Raw genomic sequence first — 22,746 nt, 5'->3', positions numbered from 1 at the left:
TTTGAAGCAAGGTTTGTGATGATCTTTGTATGTCACAGCAGGAATATGTCTTTGATAGCAATAGGTCGCAACCTTATATCTGTTTTGAAAACAGGCCTAGGGCTGTAAATAAATTAATAAAGCAGATGAGGGTTGAAATAAACATTGCCCAGCTAGGTGACAGTTCCTGAAGGAGAGAGTAGAATCTTATCAGAGTAAGCCAGTTGCATTCAGCATGTTTTGAGAGCCTTTGTGTGCCCAGGGCCAGCAGAGGGGTTGAGCACACAATTATGAGCAGGATGTGTCTGCAGAGGGCAGCCAGACAGTCTCACATAATAGTGGCCAGTTCAGACTTTGAAGTAAGTGGGATTGGGTTCAAGTTCCATATCCATTACTTGCTGGCATGGACCAATATGTGCCCTCACTAAGCTTGACTTCCCTCCATCTATGAAATGGGAATAAATCACCTACTGCATATGTCTTCAAAGACTGTCATGGGGTAATGTCTTGTTTTAGCTTGCTCGGGCTTCCATAACAAAATTCTATAGACCATGTGGCTTAAACAGCATACATTTATTTTCTCACAGTTCTAGAGGCTGGAAGTCCAAGACCCAGGTTCTGCACGGTTTGGTTTTTGATGAGGGCTCTTGTCCTGGCTTGCAGACAGCTGCCTTCTCAATGTGTGCCCACATGGTCTTTCTTGGTGCACACACATGGAGAGAGAGAGATAGAGAGAGCTCTCTTATGTCTCCTCTCTTAAGGGCATTAATCCCATCATAGAGACCCCACCTTCATTACCTCATCTAAATCAATTTCTCCCAAAGGCACTCATCTCCAAATACTGCCTTCCCCCCAACCCCACCACCTCCCATAGTAGGTTTGGGCTTCAACATGTGTATTCTAGGAGGACACAGCCCGTAATATGCTTGTTAATTGCTTGGCCAGTTCCTGGAGTTAGATAACCGCTCTGTTAGTAGTGGCTTGTGGCTTTCCTTACAAATGTTTTCTTCCTTCTTCAGGCCTCTGCTACCAGCTGTCACCAGATGTAGCTCTGTTGTAAGGACTAGAAAAAGCCCTGAAGAGTTTTAACAGGCTTTTACATTTGCATCTTCTAGTTACTGCTCTCATCAGGGGCTTTTGGGAGAAATTTAATTAGCACAGACTTAGGTGTTCCTTTTTCTGGGTTCTAAATTCTCTAGATACTCTGCTGAGTTCAGTATTGATTCCTATTTCACAGTAATGCACCTGTAATTCAGATAGGGAAGCTCTGGTGTATCATTTCTCTAAGTGGACATTGAAAGTAATTTTAAAATACGAGATTTTTGTTAGTCATGTTCCGGTTTTTGGAACATTTCGGTAGTCCTGTAAATGTGATATAAAAATGATAACAGAAGAGTATTATATACAGCACATACTTTACTTCTAAAATTCCAATAATTGGTTGAACTGTTTAAGGAATGTGTATTTTCTGCTAAATTGGACGTCTTCACTGTGTTCACTTGTTAAAGTCAGGTTAAAAGATTTGCTTGTGTGTTATTAATTGTTTATGCAAAACAACCAAGGTTGTTTTAGAAAGGAAGGGAGTTAAAAATGGGGAAATCAGGAAAAGATGAAGAAAGGAGATAGGAATCACATGCCAAAGGCTCCCAAACTGAAGATTATTTCCCTTGTGGAAAAAAAAAAGATGTTTCACTACCACCAAAATGCTTTCATGCATCACCGATAATACCGTGTGTTTTCATTCCTACAGAAAACCAAACCTTTGATGACAGAATTCTCAGTGAAGTCTACCATCATTTCCCGTTATGCCTTCACTACGGTTTCCTGCAGAATGCTGAACAGAGCTTCTGAAGACCAGGACATTGAGTTCCAGATGCAGATTCCAGCTGCAGCTTTCATCACCAACTTCACTATGTAGGTGACACGCTGGTCAGGGATGAAGATTTCTGCCTAGGGTGGTCAGGTTGAGCTGAGATGTGAGGTCCACAGCCTTGTGACTGTGAGGATTTATATTCCAGTAGATGGTATATAGATCAGAAGGTCAATTCTTTTGTTCAAATTCATTGGTTGGTTCATTCATTCATTCATTCCTTTTCTTCTTCTCTTTTTCCCTCCCTCCTTCCCTCCCTCCCTCCCTTCCTCCCTCCCTCCCTCCCTCCCTCCCTCCCTTCCTTCCTTCCTTCCTTCCTTCCTTCCTTCCTTTTCTTTCTTTCTCTCCTTCTCTCTCTCCCTTCCTTCTATTTTCTCTTTTTTATTCAATTTTTTTTCTTCCTTTCTTTCTTTCCTTCCTCCCCTTCAACAAATGAATGACCTTTATGGGCCAGGTTACTCTTCATGAAAACTGGTGCACTTCTCTGAGAAAGACAGCATCACAGTGCTGCACAAATTCCAGTAGGGAGAAACAGTCAATAGATAAATGAACAAAGAATAAATGAGATGAATTTCAGACAGTTGCAAATATGATAAAGATGGCAAGTCAGACCAAGAGGGTCTTCTTAAGTTAGGGAGATCTGGGAAGAGCTTTCAGGAGGCTCTTCCTCCTCCATGGTGAAGTTGAGGGCTGAAAGACAAGGCAGTGTAGAACCTTTGATATACTAGATTGGATATCTTTCCTCCTTCTCTGAGCCAAGAAGTAAAGATATGTAAAACGGGGTAGGTTTTGGGTTTAATTTTTGGCCCAGGTCAGATGTAAGTTGGTGAATCTTCATGGTAGTGTGAGCAGATCTTGTGACTTTTCTCCTGGAGAATCACAGAGGCACCATGGGTTGGGTCTTGCTATTTGGACCTGTTGAAAATTGCCCTAGAATAAAATGAATGATTCAAAGGTAGTGCCCTAGTCTGGAATGCATTCCTTCTACACATCCAAGAGGCAAATAAAAATATTTCCTGGGGTTGTCATGGTTATAAGATCCATGTCTGAATTTGTCTTGGAACTGCAAGCTGGTAGCACAACTCTCTCTTGTATTTCAGGCTTATTGGAGACAAGGTGTATCAGGGCGAAATTACAGAGAGAGAAAAGAAGAGTGGTGATAGGGTAAAAGAGAAAAGGAATAAAACCACAGAAGAAAATGGGTAAGTATTGGTTGATTAAGGAATTAAAAACCCATTTTAGCAAAGTGCCACATTTTCTATGCCTTTGCCTACCCCTCTTGTTGTCTTCCTTTCCTCCAAATACTTTTTCTTTTTTATCAAAATATAAATACATCTAGTGAATAATATAGTAGATAAGTGTTTGTAATAAAAAGGAAAATTTTTACCATATTTATCCCTCATGCTCACTTCCCACACATATCCTCTTCTAATATTTCTATATGTAGTGTGCAGTTTTCCTTTTTTTTTTTTTTTTTTGGAATGAGGTCTCACTCTTTGCCCAGGCTGGAGTGCAGTGGTGCAATCATAGCTCACTGCAGCCTCAAACTCCTGGGCTCAAGCGATCCTTCCACCTCAGCCTCCCAAGTAGCTGGGATTACAGGTGTGCACCACCACACCCAGCTAATTTTTATTTTTATTTTTTTTGTAGAGATCGGGTCTTGCTACATTGCCCAGGCTAATCTCAAACTTCGGGGCTCAAGCAGTCCTCGCACTTCAGCCTCTCAAAGTACTGGGATTACAGGATTACAGGTGTGAGCCACTATGCCTCGCCTGTACGTAGTGTTTTTTTTTTTGTTGTTGTTGTAGTTACCCCCTAACTCTAAATATTGTGATAGTCATACTTCAAAAAAATATTTTTTTGATAAAAATAAGACATTATCTGTTGACTCTTTGCTATAAAGAAAGGGTATATAGCAAATTAACAATACTCCTACTTTTACTCTGCATTCACATTTTTATATTATTCTTTTATTTCTTCTTCCATCAATCCAACAGTGTTTAGACTATCTTGGACTATCCCTACTATCTTAAATGATTATATTCCCTCTCCTAACCTCCACTGTCTCTCTCCTTTCTCATTTCATGATGTTACCTAATCATTGTTTGAGTTATTAGCATCTTAATTCTGACTTGTAATACTTTTATTCTTTCTTTTGTTTATAAATGGAATCTAAACATTGAAACCAATACATAGCAATTGCTTTTTAATGCCTATAGAAATAACATGAACTGCATGCAGAGCCACCTAGTACACTAAGATTATTTTTTCCTTTTCACCAGCCCAGTGTGTAGGCCTTCATCCCCTTGGCAGAAAAATGATCTTTGTATCTAGATAAAATGGTGTGAACCTGGTAACCCGGTTTTCCTCATGAATAAAAAGACATCATTTTGAGAAATTTAGTTCTCTAAAATTATAGACTGCCAGAAACTTTGCTGTTGGAAATTTTATTAGTGACAAGGGGATGCCTCACTCTTGTCTGGAGGACATGAGCCATGGGTTCACTTTGATACAGAAAAGCAACCAAGGTCCAGAGCTTCAGATAAGGGATTTTCAAAGGCACAAAATTCCACGTTTATCTTAATGTCGTAGTTTCTAAAGACACAGAGAATCTTTAGTCTGCTTGTCAGTCCAGGCGGAAATGATGGTTTTACACACAGCCTTTGCTTTGAGCCTGTCCAAACACTGCTCTATTTAAATTTAACCTATACTCCATCCTTCCCCTAATTCTATAAAAACCCTGTCTCTTTCTTTGTTTGATGAGTTGCCTCATCGTGCCTCTGGTATGTGGTCTCCCTTGCTGTGGCAAGTTATTAAAACCTAACTCTGTTAGACTATAGATTTATCCCAAGTGGTCTTTATCACAATTGTTCAGAGTCACACTACAGATTAGTTTAGTTGAATCATGACATATGTTTCTGTTTTTCCTGGAGTTTCTAATTGCTTTTCTTTTTTCTTATGATATAAAATGATATAACATCTAGCGAGACACATAACCATTATTTAAAATATGTTATGATTTAACATAACAAAATGAACAGCTATGAACAAGTTTCTGCAAGCAGTGACATCCTTATCACTCCTGATATCTGGCCAACAGCAGCTGAAAGACATCACTGATTGGGAGACATTCTGATTTCAGAGCTATTAAAACATGGATGTCTTTATATCCATGAAATACTTTCATTGCTTTTCAGCCTTGATGCGAAACTTTTACCCTGGTATCTCTTTTCATTTTCTTCTCGGTTGGCTTTTTTATTTCGTGTATTCCACATTTTCCTCTTTCTTGGCTTTCACCTTTATTTTGCAGAAGTTATATTCTGAAGTAACTTTCTCAGAATGGGTGCATGAGAAGTAAACTTTCTGAGACCTTGATTAATATTTTGGCTGTGTATGACTTTAAGGTCAAAATACTTTTCCTTTTGAACTTTGAGGCATTGCTCCAATGTCTTATAACATCCAGTATTATTGATGATACATCTAATGGGACCAGATAACATCACTTTTACGTTTTCTCTATGTGATGTTCTGAAGTTTTACAATGGTGGGTTTCGGTGTCAGTCTCTTTTCATTCATTCTGCTCAGTGCTTGAATTTTTCCATTTCAATACTTGTGTCTCTTTCCAGTTCTGGGAAGGAGGAGTATAGAAAGCCTATCAGCTTAGTCATTCATTCACATTGGACTTGGAATTATCCTGTCTATACTGGGTCCCCTTTTCTCTTCCATCTTGTGGTGTCCTGAATTCAGAGCCTGCACTCTCTCTGATTCTGCCACACAGTTGGGTTCTCTCCTTTGCTGCAGCCCTTTGCTGCATGTTCTGAGCTATAAAATTCTTGCTCTATTGAACACCCCAAGCCTTCTGGAAACTCCTTGAAATGTCTTACCTACTAACGGTTGCCACTCCCACTTATTCCTCTAGTGATCAGTCTGCCATTTTGAATAAGAGAACCCTCACTCCAAGTACTGAAAGCATCTGGAGTGTATTTTTGTCAGCTTTGGAGTCCTTTATTCCCTACCTTTCCTGCTAAACATATCCACCAAACTTTACCAAGATGTGAAAACCTAGTATGTTAGCTATTTTAAAGTTATGTAAAATGCCAAGATTCATTGGCCATCCTTGTAAAGGGAGAGCACAATTCACAGCTTCACTCCAAAGCTCTCTCTTCTAGCAGTTCACCTACTCAACGTCCTTTCCCATTGCTCCGTTGGGTCTGTCTCAGGGAGAGGTAGGACAGTATTCTTAGAATCCTCTCCTGGTCGATATTCTTTGACCCTTCGTGACCTACCTCTAGCACGGGGTTTCACTTCTTCTAATATGAATTTTTATTTTTCCTTTCTCAGGACCCACACTCACACCCATGGGTCTCCCTGGCAGGCTGGTTGAGAGGGTATGGCTGGTGCCCTGTGGGGACTGAGGGAACCTGGCTCTATCCTCTTCTGAACCTCCCTGGGGTCCTTTTCCTTTTTCCTGACAGAGAGAAGGGGACTGAAATATTCAGAGCTTCTGCAGTGATTCCCAGCAAGGACAAAGCCGCCTTTTTCCTGAGTTATGAGGAGCTTCTGCAGAGGCGCCTGGGCAAGTACGAGCACAGCATCAGCGTGCGGCCCCAGCAGCTGTCCGGGAGGCTGAGCGTGGACGTGAATATCCTGGAGAGCGCGGGCATCGCATCCCTGGAGGTGCTGCCGCTTCACAACAGCAGGCAGAGGGGCAGTGGGCGCGGGGAAGGTGAGTCCTGCGTGCTGGGTTCGTGCAGATCTGTGGTGAAAACACCCAGCTGGTCCTTGGCTTCGGAGAAATCTGCAAGAGAGGGCACCCTTCCCTTCAGCAAAGGCTTTGCATTTTTGTAGGAACTGGAATGATAGCAATGAAGCTAAGACAGCAACTGGTACTTTTTTCTTTTTTTTTTGAGACGAAGTCCTCTGTCGCCCAGGCTAGAGTGGAGTGGCGAGATCTCCGCTCACTGCAACCTCCGCCTCCCGTGTTCAAGCGATTCTGCTGCCTCAGCCTCCTGAGTAGCTGGAATTACTGGCATGTGCCACCACACCCGGCTAATTTTGTATTTTTAGTCGAGACGGGGTTTCACCATGTTGGTCAGGCTGGTCTCAAACTCCTGACCTCGTGATCCACCCGCCTCGGCCTCCCAAAGTGCTGGGATTACAGGTGTGAGCCACCGCACCCGGTCCATTTTTTTAAAATTAAAAATAAAATACAGCCCATGCTGTAACAGGAGATTAAAAATGTATGAGTTATTGATACAATAATACCACTTCTGGAAATCTATCCTAGGTAAAACATCTAACATATTGGGAATGTCATATGCACAAGCTCGTTTGATAATATTTGTGGTAGCAAAAACATTCCATCAGCCTAAAGATTCAATTATATGGAAGAGATTAGTAAATTACGATTATAAAACAATTCAGCATGTGGCAGAGAAGAAAAGGCAAATTGTATATGTACTATAATGTTAAATATGAAGCTGATAAAATACTAGAAAGTTATAGAAAATAATCATTTTGTATCAGGGGTATGAGATTGTGGGGCCATTTTCTAAAAATCTGTTTTTTAACATTCATCAATATGTTATATTCTTTCTAAATTTAAATAATGAAAAATGCTTTGTATAGATGTAAGATACAGGCATCTTGATTCATTAGCAGAATCATTCTGATTTTTAAATTTTCTCAAATTCTGATTTTTAAAATAGCTCTTCATTTATTGAAATGAAAAATTACAGTATAATCTAGTTTTAATCACCGTATTTTTTTTCTTTTTTTGGGAGGGGGCTTTCTGGTTTTCACAAAGTCTAAAAGAGTGACTTTAGTTACTATATGAATTTCAGCTAATAGTATATATTAAATATTAACTTGTGTTGGGCTGTATACTTAATATACCAGTAAGCCTGGTCAGTGTTGAATTGGATGAGACAGGAATGTTCAAAAATTGCACCAGGACTGGAATTTTAAGATTTCAGAGAATTGTGACATTGAGAGTGGAGAAATGGTAAATGATGAGCAGAGTATGTGCAGAATCTGTATTCAGTGCCTGCAGCTGCACAATCATAGAGTGACCCAGGAAGTCTTCTTGGACCAGGATATTTAGGGATAAGATCGGCAGGAGAAGAGAGAGAGAGTTGCCTGGACAAGCGGAATCAGAGAATGTTGGTATTTAACATAATGCAAAAATAACCAAGGCCTAGAGCTGGTCTATGGAAGGGCAAACAGTGTGGAAAATACACTTTCTCCCCCAGCATGCAGTTGAGTTAATGACTATGTGAGAGGCCATTCACTCTCACAGACTGAGCGTTTCCTGGCTCTGCGAGAGACCCAGGTCCTTTGTTATGTGTTGGACTCAAGTCCTTTGTTATGTGTTGACTCCAAACAATGAGCTTGACATTCTTAATCCAGATCTAGCTGGTATCTAGAAAAAGCAAAAATATTGTCAAGGTACCTGGCATTTAGAAATGGCATGAGATCCAATACACCATTCTTAGGTCATGCAGGTGGTAGCTGTATGGTTAATGGATTTTAGTTCAGTTGTTAATTGTAACCTTGTAAAAAATGCAAGGCTGTAAGACTTGGCTTGCACATCTGGGAAACAGGGGTAATAACTAGCTCATGGGTCATTGTGAAGTGCTCATGTATGTAAAGGGTTGGCCGCAGAATGAGAGCTTAAAAATTATTACTAGTTTTCACATTATATTGACTTTTTTTCTGTTGCAAAACTTACCTCTGTAATAAGATCATTGGTGCCTTCGAAAGCAGGTCTGTTTCTGATTAACCTGTGTCTCCTTAGCACTTAACATAATGCCTGTTAAACAGTAGGTAGCTAATTGAGTGTCTTCGAACTACAGAAGAAAAGCAGGCCAGGGATGGTGGCTCACACCTGTAATCCCAGCACTTTGGGAGGCCAAGGTGGGAAGATCAGGAGTTCGAGACCAGCCTGGACAACATAGTAAGAACTTGTCTCTATGAAAAAAATAGATAAATAAAAAGAAAAGCAAACACAAATAACTAAGAATATTTTAAAATTTCATTTCTCTCTAACAGTACCTCGGAAGAAAATTTTCTCATGTGCAACTGTGGGAAAGAAGTATTTTCTCAGGGTGCAGAGTTGTCAGGATCTCGTAAGAAGGGTAGAGTATCTGTGAAGTGTGTCTGGGATGAGAACACATTCAGTAGCTGTGTCAGCAGAAGGTTCAGAGGGGAGTCATGTTGCAGTAATGAAATGTGTTTTGCCTAATTTTCAGAATCATAATGACTCTTCAGAGATGTGTACGTGTTGTGGGGTGTGTATGTGTTTTGTTTGGAGGGAGTATGAATTATGACTGTTAGCTAAAAAAAGTTGCTTACTGTTTATATTCGGGGCCTGTTAGTGTCTCAGAGGAATTTTTCCAAACGGTTGATCTCTTGGGATCTGTTTGTTTTTAAGGAAATTGTTTTCTTAGCTCCTTGTACCAAAGCAGATACTTTGCCGTCCAGAACATGAAGCTTTTACAAGCATGTCCCAGAGCCAGGTGCAGTGGACGGATTCCCTTTTTGCTGCTCCCCACTCCCGTCTTTCAGAGCTCAGTGGTTATTGTTCCTGCAAAATGGCAGCCTTAGCAGCTTGAAGCACAGGATGCTGTGATTTTGTCTGGACACGGCTGTGTTTTTCCAGAAGAAATCCAGGCTAAAGATCAAACTGGAATTGGGCTTGCACCAAAACTATGATTGTGTGAATGAGGTCCAAGCCAATACATTCCGCTGATAGATCTGGCTGTGTTAAGAAATCTAACTTCTGGAATTTGTCTAAGTAAATCTCTCACCATGGGCCCATTTTCTTTCTCTTTTCTTTCCTTTTTTTTTTTTTTTTTGAGACGGAGTCTTGCTCTGTCGCCCAGGCTGGAGTGCAGTGGCGCGATCTCGGCTCACTGCAAGCTCCGCCTCCCGGGTTCAAGCCATTCTGCTGCCTCAGCCTCCCGAGCAGCTGGGATTACAGGCGCCCACCACCACGCCTGGCTAATTTTTTGTGTTTTTAGTAGAGACGGGGTTTCACTGTGTTAGCCAGGATGGTCTCGATCTCCTGACCTCGTGATCCGCCCGCCTCAACCTCCCAACGTGCTGGGGTTACAGGCGTGAGCCACCGCGTCTGGCCACCACGGACCCATTTTCATCTTTAGAGATGCAATTCTAGATGAGGATTACTACTGTGTGCTAGATACTAGACTAAGCACTTGCAGAGTGCATTATCTCATGCAATTTTTATAACAACCCTCTTAGCTTTTTTTTTTCAATCCCCATTTTAATTATGAAGAAGCTGAGAAACCTTACTTACTAAAACGGAGGTTCAGTAATATGGACAAGGTCTCATATTTAATTATGGATAGAAATAGAATTTAAACATAGGTCTATTTTATTCCAAGTTATACCCTTAACCACTGCACTATCTACCTCCTCATTAAATAGACTGTACATTACTGTAGGTGGAGTTCAAATTCCAACTCTCTTCCTAAATATAAAAATAAAAAGAAAGGCTAAGAGCAATACAATCCACCTTTGCCTCAGTTTACTTTATGGTGTATCAGGATTGAACCCACATCTGTTGAATTGTAAATTAATGGGATCTTTCCCAGTGTAAAAGGCAATCCTGTGAGACGTATTTTGGAAGATGAAACATTATAATTTCTGTTTATTAAAATAGTTAACACAGGTACGTGGTTGAAAATCTCAAGCATTACAAATTGGTATACGGTGAAATACAAGACTCCCTGTCTCTTCTGTCTCTCCGTTCTCCACTTCCGCAGTTCTTATCCTCTACAATATTCTCATGCTTTAAGAGCTCAGTGGAACAGAGTATTAGAAATGAACGCTTTCCTGAAACATGCCTGGGATGTGTGATTTCTGAAGGTATATTCTCACTGGTATTCCGAGACAGATATTCCCACTGTGTGATTGTTTTAAGGCTGGTTACTCTACTGTCTTTGCTAAACTCATAAACTTCCTACTGTCTCACTTATGGCACCTAAATTACTACCCCTGCCATGATTCCAATACTGTTTTTGGCAGAAAATTTTCATTTATGACAAGATCCCCAATGACTAGGGGTAAAATAAAATGAGAAAAATCAAGTGAGAAAAAGAATACCTTACTTACTTTATTATCCTTGTGATTTTACATCAATGACTCTCAATCCTGACTATACTCTCTAGTAACCTAGAAGGGCTTAGAAAGAATTCCAGACAACGTACTCTAGACAAGTCCTACCCTAGCCTAGACAAGTGAATTTGAATTTATTAGGGTGGGGCTACGGAGCTGTACTTTTGGGTGTGATATTCTATACATGTATATTAAAAACTTAAAAATCTATGAGTGATTAAAAAATTTTTAGTTATTTGTAAAGTTAAGAATAATGCTGATTATTTTTTTCTGCCACTTGACAGGTGCGGTGGTATGATCTTCATAGTTTATCCTTTCTATTCCTTGCTTTTTAAAAAAGTTTTGTGGAAGTTTAATTTACACACTGTAACATTTACTCATTTGAAGTGTATAATTTAATGATTTTTAGTACATTGGCAGAGTTGTACAACCATCATCAGGGTCCAATTTTAGAACACTGCTACCACCTCAAAAGGATCCTTGTACCCATTTGCAGTCACATCCTGTTGCTACCCCAGCCCCAGGCAACTGCTGATCCACTCTCCATCCCTGTAGACTTCAAACAGCTATATTTTTAAAAGCACTGCAGCTAATTCAGATGCTGAGTAAAGGTTGAGATCTATTCCCTTGCATTTTCCAGCAGACCTTAGGAATATTAACTATATCAAAATCTTGACCTACAGAAGCAGATTTTAAATTAAACAAGATTGGGCCAGGTGCAGTGGTTCATGCCTGTAATCCCAGTATTTTGGAAGGGCAAGGTGGGTGGATCACTTGAGGTCAGGAGTTCAAGACCAGCCTGGCCAACATGGTGAAACCCCATTTCTACTAAAAAAAAAAAAAAAAAAAAAAATTAGCTAGGCGTGGTGGCCCATGCCTGTAATCCCAGGTACTTGGGAGGCTGAGGCAGGAGAATTGCTTGAACCCAGGAGGCGGAGGCTGCAGTGAGCAGAGATTGTGCCATTGCACTCCAGCCTGGGCGACAGAGTCAGATTTGGTTTCAAAAAAAAAAAATTAAACAAGGTTGTTTCTCAATTTCATGGGGCCCCTCAGATTACTCTGACTTTAGATCCTTGCTAAAATGTATTTTGTTCCTCTTTTCCACCGACAAGTTTTCATTCTCAGATACAGGCCAATGTAGAATTATGTGGTTGGTGGAAACAACCTCTTCCCATCTCCTGCTTCTGCTCTTCCACATGGAGACCAGAGATGGAGAAATCCCAGTAGCCAAGCTCAGTGGGCCGGTGCAGTCTTCGTAATACAGTCTTAAGCTCGTTAAATTAGGTATCTCATCTTCTTTTGGAGAAAAGCATGATTGTTCAGGACATTTGGTGTCAAAAAAGAGCTTCTTAAAGGTACTTGAGTCCCTCTCTGGCTTCTTGGACTTGTGGGACTTGCCCTTCCCACAGTCCTCCTGCTCCAACCCCAACTCCACGTTGAGAGAAGAGGCTCCAAGTCTGGCTTAGCGTCAGCCTTCATCCCTGTGGTTTGACGGCTCCATTGCCAACCTCAGTGGTTCCCAAACTTTGCCGCCCGTTAGAATCCACAGGGAGATTTTATAAATCTATTGCTTAAGCCTCACCCATGCCAATGAAATCAAATAGCTGCCGATGGAAACTAAGTGTCAGTATTTTTATTAAGAAGATCCCCTTGTGATTGCAACGGACAATAAAGTTTGGGGTCTAGACTGTGATATCCTGTTTTCTAGCAATATTCCGCTTTAGTTCCTGCCCCTTTGTTTTCTAAACTCTTTTTTTTTTTTTTCCTGGGCTGCTTGACCCCGTTTCCAAGCTGCCACCTGGGGTTCCTGGGTAACTTCAATTCCTCATCTCTATCAAAACTGAGGGACTTACAAGACCTTGTGCTAACCTAACATTAAAAGGAAATCTTAACTCTAGGAATGGGGAGACCTTTGTAACTGTTTTCATGTTCTCCTGCCATCTGGTTCATCACTGAGAAGTGTTTGGCCCTTAAGAACACGAAAGAAAGAGATAGAGTATCAGGTTATGCTCTTAAAAAAATACATTCTAAAAAGACAACCTACAGAATAGGAGAAAATATTTGCAAATCATATATTTGATAGGAGTCTAGTGTCCAGAATATACAAAGAATCCTTACAACTCAACCACAAAAGGATAAACAACCCAATTAAAATACGAGCAAAGGACTTGAACAGACGTCCTTCCAAAGAAGACATATGAATGGCCAAAAAGCATCAGAAAAGGTGCTCAACACAATTAGTCATTAGGAAAATGCAAACCAAAACCACTTCTCACACCCTAGGATGGCTATAATGGAACAAACAAAGGAAAGTTACAAGCCTTGGGGAAGATGTGGAAAAATTAGGACCCTTGTACATTGCTGGTAGGAATGTAAAATGAAGCAGGAAAATATTTGAAGGTTCCTTAAAAAGTTAAAGCAAGCAAGTTAAGAGATCTAGCAAGACCCAAGATCTGGCAAAATTTACCAATGTAAGTCAAGAAAATGCTGAAAACCTAATATCACTGTCATAACCAACAGTTATTTCTCCCTCAGTTCCTTCAACAAACACTTACGGAGCACCTATGCTAGGTATATAGTAAATTGTACACTTAAAATGAGTAAATCTTATGGTGTGTAAATTAAACTTCCATAAAACTTTTTTTAAAAAGCAAGGAATAGAAAGAGTAAACCATGAAAGTCATACGACTACACCTGTTGAGTGGCAGAAAAAATAGTCAGCATTATTCTTAACTTTACAAATAACTAAAATTTTTAAATTACTTATAGATTTTTAAGTTTTTAATATACATTTATAGAATATCACACCCAAAAGTACAGCTCCCTAGCCCCCCCAGTAAATTCAAATTCACTTGTCTAGGGTAGGACTTGTCTAGAGTGGGTTGTCTGGAATTCTTTCTAAACCCTTCTAGGTTACTAGAGAGTACAGTCAGGATTGAGAGTCATTGATGTAAAGATGGAGCACATCCTCTGCGTATATATTCAAAATAACTGAAAGCAGGTACTTAAATACTTGTGCAGAAATATCTACAGTAGCAGTATTCACAGTAGCCCCAAAGTGGAAACAACAACAATGCTCCTGAACAGGTGAATGGAAAAACAAAATGTGGTATATGCGTACAATGGAATATTATCCAGGCATGAAAAGGAATGAAACACAGATACATGCTGCAACACAGACACATGCTACAACATGGATATGTGCTACAACATGGACACATACTACAATATGGACACATGCTACAACATGGACACATGTGAAAACACAGATACATATGATAACATGGATGCATGCCACAACATGGACACATGCTACAACATGGATGCATGTTACAATATGGACACATGCTACAACAGGGACACACGCTACAACATGGACACATGTGAAAACACAGATACATATGATAACATGGATGCATGCCACAACACGGACACATGCTGCAACATGGATGCATGTTACAATATGGACACATGCTACAACATGGACACACGCTGCAACATGGATACATGCTACAACACAGATACATGCTGCAGCATGGAAACATGTCACAACATGGATACATGCTACAACATGAACACATGCTACAACATGGACGCATGTGACAACCCGGACAACATGAACACATGGTACAACATGGACAAATCCCATAACATGGATGCATGTGATAACACAGATACACGGTACAACATGGACACATGCCACAACACAGATACATGCTACAGCATGGACACATGTCACAACACGAATACATGGTACAACATGGACACATCCCACAACATGGATACATGCCATAATGTGGATACACGGTATAACATGGACACATGCCACAACGCAGATACATGCTACAACATGAATACATGCTATAATACAGACACATGCTACATCACAGATACATGCCACAACACGGATACATGCTACAATGTGAAGGAGTCTCAAAAACATTATGCTAAGTGAAAGAAGCCAGACTGAAAAGGTCACATGTGTATGATTCCATTTAGCTGAAATGTCCAGAACACACAAATCCGTAGAGACAGAAAGCAGATTGGTGGTTGCCTGGGGCTGGGAGGAGGGAGAAATGGAAAGTGGCTGCTGAATGGTTACAGAGTTTCCTTGGGGTGATGAAGATGTTTTGGAACTTAATAGAGATGGTGTTTGCACAACATTGTAGATGTACTAAATGCTATTTGTTTGTATACCTTAAAATGGTTAATTTTGGCTGGGCATGGTGGCTCAGGTCTGTAATCCCAGCACTTTAGAAGGCCGAGATGGGTGGATAACTTGAGGCCAGGAGTTTGAGACTGGCCTGGCCAACATGGCGAAACCCCATCTCTACTAAAATACAAAAATGAGCTGGGCTTGGTGGCGGGCGCCTGTAATCCCAGCTACTTGGGAGGCTGAGGCAGGAGAATTGCTTGAATGTGGGAGGCGGAGGTTGCAGTGAGCTGAGATTGCACCACTGCACTCCTGCCTGGGAGACAGAGCAGCGAGACTCTGCCTCAAAAAAAAAAAAAAAAAAAAAAAAAAAGGTTAATTTCAGGTTCTGTGACATTCACCTTGACTTTTGTTAAAAATGAAAAAATTACATTCTAGGTGGTTAGAATCTCCCTCCCTCCACATGCCCTGGAAGCCAGTTTGCTGTGTTCTCTGGCTGTTCTCTGTGGGTGCTTCACATGTGTGGGAAGGCAAATAACAGGACTGGGTACCATCCAATTTATGGCTTGCTTTTTAATCATATCACTCCTGTGTAAGTGTCCAATAAAATGTCAATCTTCAAATAATCCTAAGAACTGAGGAAGCGTCATTGGAAAGAAGAGAACCACTGGAAATACAGCTTTATGACCTTTTATTTGGAAGACCTGGTGGCTGACACTGCAGCTGTCTTTGAGGACAGGCTACTGACCAGCCACACATCCCGCAAGGTCGAGTCCCCTCGACCAGAGACTAGCACAGTGTCCTGCATTTCAGTTGATGCCCAAGAAGGGCTTGAATTGAACCTGTTTAATTTTTTTTTTTTTTTTTTTTTTTACTTTATCTTCTTATTTTCTTTTGTTTTCTTTTACTTTAAGTTCTGGGATCCATGTGCAGAACGTGCAGGTTTGTTACATAGGTATACATGTGCCATGGTGGTTTGCTGCACCCATCAACCCGTCATCTAGGTTTTAAGCCCCGCATGCATTAGCTTTTGTCCTAATGCTTTCCCTCCCCTTGCCCACCACCCTGTTTTTGAAATTATTCTGATGTTTTTCTTTGCTCTGTGAGCATTATGATCTGCCTTTGCTGTGAAGGCTTCGGTTGTCTTCGTAGGCTCTTGGTGTGGCACCTGGCATAGAATGGGTGCTCAGCAGCTGTTTGTTGAAGGAACTGAGGGGAAATAATTGTTGGTTATGACAGTGCTATCAGGTTTTCAGCACTTTCTTGGCTTACGTTGGTAAATTTTGCCAGATCTTGGGTCTAGCACTTATGTTGTTATGAAGCAGGGATTAAGAGACAAAAGTAATAACTAACTTTGGTTCCAGAAAATTCTGGTTACAGAAAATCTAGATAAATCCCCCTTAGCTAGGGTTGCCAGATGAGATATAAGATGCCCAGTTTCATTTGAATTCAGAGAAACAATATGTCCTGTGCAATATTTAGGACATGCTTGCACTAGGAAATTATTCATTGTTTATCCGAAATTCAAACATAACCAGGCATTCTGTATTGTAATTTGCTAAATCGGGCAACTCTGCCTATTAAAGGGCTGCACTGTGACTGGCTGTGAAACCCCCAGCTCCAGGGTCCCGGCCTGGGTCCAGTCTCTGCTCTGCAGCTGGAAAGGCAGGACCCTGTTTGGCCTCTGAGAAATCTCTGTACCTTTGCCAGGAAACAATCTGGTTGTTATGTGAAGGTTTCCAGCATTGTTCACGCAGAAATTATTCAGGTATGAATCATTTGGCCCCATAGTTGGTTGTGTTTTGATTTTTAATCCAATATGAAAATCCATGTTATCTTGTTTGTTTTGACGTTGGCTGTGGCTCGGTCAACCCAAGAGTGTGGCACAGAGGCTTTGGCTTTTCTCTGTAGCCCAATACCGGTGAGACACCTCTTCTTTACTGTGAGGCTTCACTCTTTTTCTTCCTTTTTCCTGCTGCCTTGGCTTGCTGTGGGAGGTGGATGTTGTCAGCGTGTATGACCCGGGCCATCGCAGCTGTGGCTGAACCAGAGGTGGGCCGGGGGATGTGATGCAGATCACCAAGAGCATCTGCCACACCCCCTGAACACTTTCGGGAAGAGAAACATCAGTTCCCTTGAAGGGCTGCTCTGTCCATCTGCCCAGCTATGCGCTAATGCATTTCATCATTTTCATCCTCAATGTTCCGCAAGCTGGATGTGAACTCTCACATGTTTCTGGCGCTGTGCAAGGTTCCTGGAATCTACAGACGTCTAAGATGTTGTCACTGCCTTTGCAGAACTTAGAGTTGGCAATTAAAAACTTTGTAAAAATTGTGATAAAAAGCACACAACATAAAATTTACCATCTTAGCCATTTCTTTTTCTTTTTCTTTCTTTCTTTCTTTTTCTTTTTTTTTTTTTGAGACAGAGTATCACTCTGTCACCCAGGCAAGAGTGCAGTGGTGCAGTCTTGGCTCATAGCAATCTCTGCCTCCTGGGTTCAAGCAATTCTCCTGCCTCAGCCTCCCCAGTAGCTGGGGTTACAAGCTCATGCCACCAGGTCCGGCTAATTTTTGTATTTTTAGTAGAGACAGGGTTTCACCATGTTGGCCAGGTCGATCTCGAACTCCTGACATCAAGTGATCTACCTGCCTTGGCCCCCCAAAGTGCTGGGATTACAGGTGTGATCCACATGCCCGGCCCATCTGAGTCACTTCTAAGTGTTTGGCAGTGTTAAGTCTATTCACATTGGTGTATTACCAATCTCCTGAACTTTTTCATCTCCCAAACTCAAACTTTGTACCCATTAAACACTGACTCCTCATCTCTCCTTCCCCCTGGTCCCAGATAACCACCGTTCTCCTTTCTGTCTCATCTATGAACTGGACAACTGCATACCTCATGTAAGTGGACTTATACAGTATCTGTTCTTTTGTGTCTGGCTTATTTCACCTGACATAATGTCCTCAAAGTTTATCCATGTTGTACTACATGTCAACATTTCTCTTCTTTTGAAGGCTGAATTATATTGCACTGTGTGTCTGCACCAAGTGCCACTCTGCTTTTCTCGGTTATTAGCCCCTGCTCTGCCTGCGTGCCAGAGAACACTGCAAAGGCATTTGACAGAAGTCTCTCAATCTCATATTCCTTGGCTGCTCTATCATTGTTTCTGGTGGGCTTCCATTTGGTTGAATTTCAAATGCTTGGAGCAGCTAGTATTTGAGGTCTCCAATGGACACGTGATGGCAGAAAGGGATAATGCATATATATATATATATATATATATATATATTTTTTTTTTTTTTTTTTTTTTTGAGGCAGAGTTTCAGTCTGTCGCCCAGGTTGGAGTGCAGTGACACAATCTTGGCTCACTGCAACCTCTGCCTCCCAGGTTCAAGCAATTCTTCTGCCTCAGCCTCCCTAGTAGCTAATTTTTGTATTTTTAGTAGAGACAGGGTTTCACCATGTTGGCTAGGCTAGTCTGGAACTCCTGGCCCCAGATGATCTGCCCCCCTTGGCCTCCCAAAGTGCTGGGATTATAGGCATGAGCCACCATGCCTGGCCTGATAATGCATGTTTGTTTGTTTGTTTTGAGATGGAGTTTCGCTCTTGTTGCCCAGGCTGGAGTGCAATGGTACGATCTTGGCTCACTGCAACCTCTGCCTCCCGGGTCCAAGTGATTCTCCTGCCTCAGCCTCCCGAGTATCTAGGATTACAGGCATGCGCCACCATGTCCCACTAATTTTGTATTTTTAGTAGAGACGGGGTTTCTCCATGTTGGTCAGGCTGGTCTCGACCTCCCAACCTTAGGTGATCTGCCTACCTCGGCCACCCAAAGTGCTGGGATTACAGGCATGAGCCACTGTGCCTGGCCTGCAAATGCATATTTTTAAGGGTTAACTTTTAGAAAGTGTGCTTGCTGGGTGAGGTAGTTGTACTTGTTTTCACACATAGTCTCTCTTGGGAAATTTTTTCAAATATGGAAAACTGAGAGTTGGGAATCTATTATTTTAGGAAGGAAGAGCATTGAATAAGCAGTGAAGAAAGCTGATTTGCTAAGAAACCTGGGCAAACATCTACTTAACTATAAAATACTACAGTTGAGTTTGAATCCCTTCAGCTGTGAATTTGAATTAGTATTCTGTGCTGTGTGTTGCTATCATATCTATATGATGCTGTTTTCCAAAAGGATTTAAAATACCAAACCTTCATGTAGGGGGAAGAAAAATCCTTTCCCAAAAGAAAACTGTGGATAGTAAGAGACTTATGAAGGTACTTTTTTTTTTTTTTTTTAAATGGAGTTTTACTCTGTCACCCAGGCTGGAGTGCAGTGGCGCAATCTCGGCTCACTGGGAGCTCCACCTCCTGGGTTCACGCCATTCTCCTGCCTCACCCTCCCGAGTAGCTGGGACTACAGGCGCCTGCCACCACGCCTGGCTATTTTTTTGTATTTTTAGTAGAGACGGGGTTTCACCGTGTTATCCAGGATGGTCTCGATCTCCTGACCTTGTGATCCGCCTGCCTTGGCCTCCCAAAGTGCTGGGATTACAGGCATGAGCCACCATGCCCGGCCTTATGAAGGTATTTAACCAAATTCCTTCTCATCGTCATTGCCTCTGTGTTACCAGTTTTTCTTTCAATCCTCTGCTGATTTGCTTGAGTTTTGTCTTTATTGCCACCCTCAGACGGTAGTGCTCCAATTATTCACAGTATTTTTGACCTCCATATGTTTAAGAAATTGCCTCGTTGGATCCCAGGTAAGCAGGGTTCATAAACAAACATAGACAATTTAAGCTTCTTTCTAAAGAGGAAATGAGCAGGCAGAGTGTGTTGGGAAATCCTTTTGTCAATGCACCAGGTGTTGGCTGCTTTTCTCCGACAGCAGCCAAAACCCAGACCCTCAGGAAACAGAGGCCAGGAAATCCCTCTCCCTATCAACCCAGAGGGTGGCGCTTCCAGCCCGTGGCTGTGAGCATGGGGCTCTTCTCAATCTTTTCACCTTTGGCATTTTACATAGCAGTTGGCTGTCATCTTTCCCCATGTGATAATTGTCTAGGAAAAGATTGTATGTTTGCGACCAACATCCATGTATCAGGACATCACTAAGGACATATGTTTTGTTCTCTTCAACTCTGAAGCACAAGCTATAAAGTACTTTGTCATTACCTAATAGGATCAGTCAGAGGAATATTTAATGGCACTTATAGGCATGGTTCTTAACTTTCTTTAGAGTCCTTGGAGAATGTGTCAAAATCAATGCATCCTTTCTTCAGAAAAAAATGTACATTTACGCTTACGTGCAAAATTCTGTGTATAATTTTAAGGGACTTTCAGACAGCTACTGACTTCATTATATTTTGTAAAGATTATTCTTTTTTTAAAGATTATTCTTTATATAAGTATATTGACATATGTATAATGTGTATATATATTGAATTTTCTGTTATGAATGTTTATTATGTATCTGTCCTTTTAAAATATTGTTTTTTTTCAAGCTTTCAGTGGTATAGAGAAAACTGTTATGACAAAATGTGAACTGTACGTTATCAAAGAGCATTTTTTTTTATAAGTTGCCTTTCATAATGGACAAAGTACAAAAAACTACTTCTGAAGGGGAAGAGGATGGAGCCAGTATGTACTGAGCACCTACTGTCTGCCAGGCACCACTCGGGGTACCTTACGTATGAGATCTCACTTCATCTCAACAATGATTCTGTGACTGTGGAATTGTTTCCATGTAACAGATGTGGGACTGAAGCTCAGGAATATTAAGTCAGTCGTTTTGATTCAGTCACACTCTAGAACCCACTCTCTTTGGTATTCTGTAGTTTGCAAAGATAACACAAAACTTCTTGCTCTAAAATACTGGGCTTTCGAAAAGAAGAGAGCCCCCTGGGAGCCCTGGTGGCCTGAGAGGCAGGGAAGAGTCAGTGAGTGGAGGAAGAGCATGAGTGAATTTTCCCGAGGGCAGGAGAGGCAGTTGTGTGTCCCCGGGGTTGTCTTGCATGGGACCACCAATGCCTGCATGAAGACAGGAAGATGGGATTAGAAGACGTGGCCTCCCTCAAATCGGAGCAGCTGCTCCAGCTCGCCATAGAAGTGGGCAAGAAGGAGAGAACACGAAGGAGGAAAGAGACATGGGTTCTCATTAGACAAGTGGGTCAGATTCTTCCTCTTTTTTGTTCTGCACCAATGTCTTTCCTTGCGGTCTTCATTAACCTGTGACTCTGATGACCCTGCGGGTGACACTCATTTTTGTGCTTAGGAAATATCTGTGGCGGTCAGCAGGGTGAACCCCCATTCACAGCAAGGAAAAACAGAGTCATGTTCTTCTGCTCTGGGATTTTGGTCAGTAACGGTGGAACAGCCCATATGAACCTACTTAACAGATTTTTTTCCCCCTTAATAAAAAGATGATTCTATTTTCTAGAGATGCTCCTCTGGAATTGCTCCCAGTAAACTTAAAAAAAAAGTAGTGAAAAATTTACTGGGTCACATTTACTGTCTGCTTCTTCCTGGGTGGTGGTTGGCCTCAGGAACCAGGCTCCTTGGTGAGTAACCAAACTGAGAATCAACCCATTCTTTGGGTGTGTAAAATAAGCCCATTTAGTTGAATCTCATGAATTTTCATCATGAGCTAGTAAAACCAGAGGTCACTAGGAAGCCAAAATAATCATACAGTATCCTTCCTCATGGTCCATATCAAAGAGCCTAGTCAAGTGAATGATGAACAGAGAAATTATACTTTCTAATCCCTAGTGCTTTTACTCAGCCATGAATGGTATTAATTCAGGGAGCTTGTAAAAAGCATTTTCACGAGAGAGATTGGAAGCAAGACTAAGTAGGTACATGCTGGCAGCATAAAGAGAGTCTAATCTAATTATTGTAGAATCTAATTATTGTAGAATCTTAGACATAATCTAAGTGCTGCCTAATTGCATACAACACATTTTATTGGCACTTTTCTATGTGTAAGGCACACAGACCATGTGTAAGCTACATGCCTATTTTCTATGGGCAAAAACCGTAATCACCCAGAGGGCTCGTTAAAACACAAATGGCGGAGTCCCATCCCCAGAGTTTCTGACTCCGAGTTTCTGGGGTGGGCCTGAGAATGGGCATTTCTAGCAAGTTCCCAGGAGCTGCTGATGCTGCTGGTTCAAGATCACACTGTGAGAAATGCTCTACACCCTCGTGGGGGGGATTATTCCAGGGTTCACTTGAGCCCTTCTAATGGGATGGGTTGTGAAGGCGGCCGATCCCAACAGGACAGCTTTCTTAGGGTTCACCGACACTGCGCTGAAAAGTGCCTCCCGGAAACTCTCTCCCTGGTCCTAATTCTGCCGGCTGGAATTGCTCTGGACACACCTAATCCTCATTTAATAAATGCCCATGCACATTCATCCTAAGGAGAAGGACAGAGGGGTCTGTTTGGCAAATAACATTGTTATGTTCCATGCCGGGGAATGCCTGTTTAATCTACTTTGCTAACAATAAATTTAAATGTTAATAACTGGGGTGTACATACACCATAAAGGGTACAAATGTCATGTGTACAGCTTGATAAAATTTTACATAGGTATACACTCATACAACTGCCTTCCAC

The 22,746-nt window shown here is 41.4% G+C and overlaps 1 protein-coding gene across 1 annotated transcript in view; it reads left to right on the top strand.

Annotated features, from left to right (window-relative positions):
• The window catches only part of ITIH5 (inter-alpha-trypsin inhibitor heavy chain 5), a 105,843-nt gene that overhangs the window by 23,449 nt on the left and 59,648 nt on the right, over nt 1–22,746 (top strand). Inside the window, exons 3-5 of the mRNA XM_031015447.3 lie at nt 1,730–1,893; nt 2,950–3,051; nt 6,325–6,575. Of these exons, the coding sequence (XP_030871307.1) occupies nt 1,730–1,893; nt 2,950–3,051; nt 6,325–6,575 (517 nt within the window). The remainder of the gene's footprint in view (nt 1–1,729; nt 1,894–2,949; nt 3,052–6,324; nt 6,576–22,746) is intronic.

Source organism: Gorilla gorilla, chromosome 8, assembly GCF_029281585.2.
Source record: "Gorilla gorilla gorilla isolate KB3781 chromosome 8, NHGRI_mGorGor1-v2.1_pri, whole genome shotgun sequence".
Classification (NCBI taxonomy): Eukaryota; Metazoa; Chordata; class Mammalia; order Primates; family Hominidae; genus Gorilla; species Gorilla gorilla.
The sequence above is the reverse complement of the archived record's forward strand: the minus strand, read 5'-3'. Positions and strand labels throughout refer to the sequence as shown.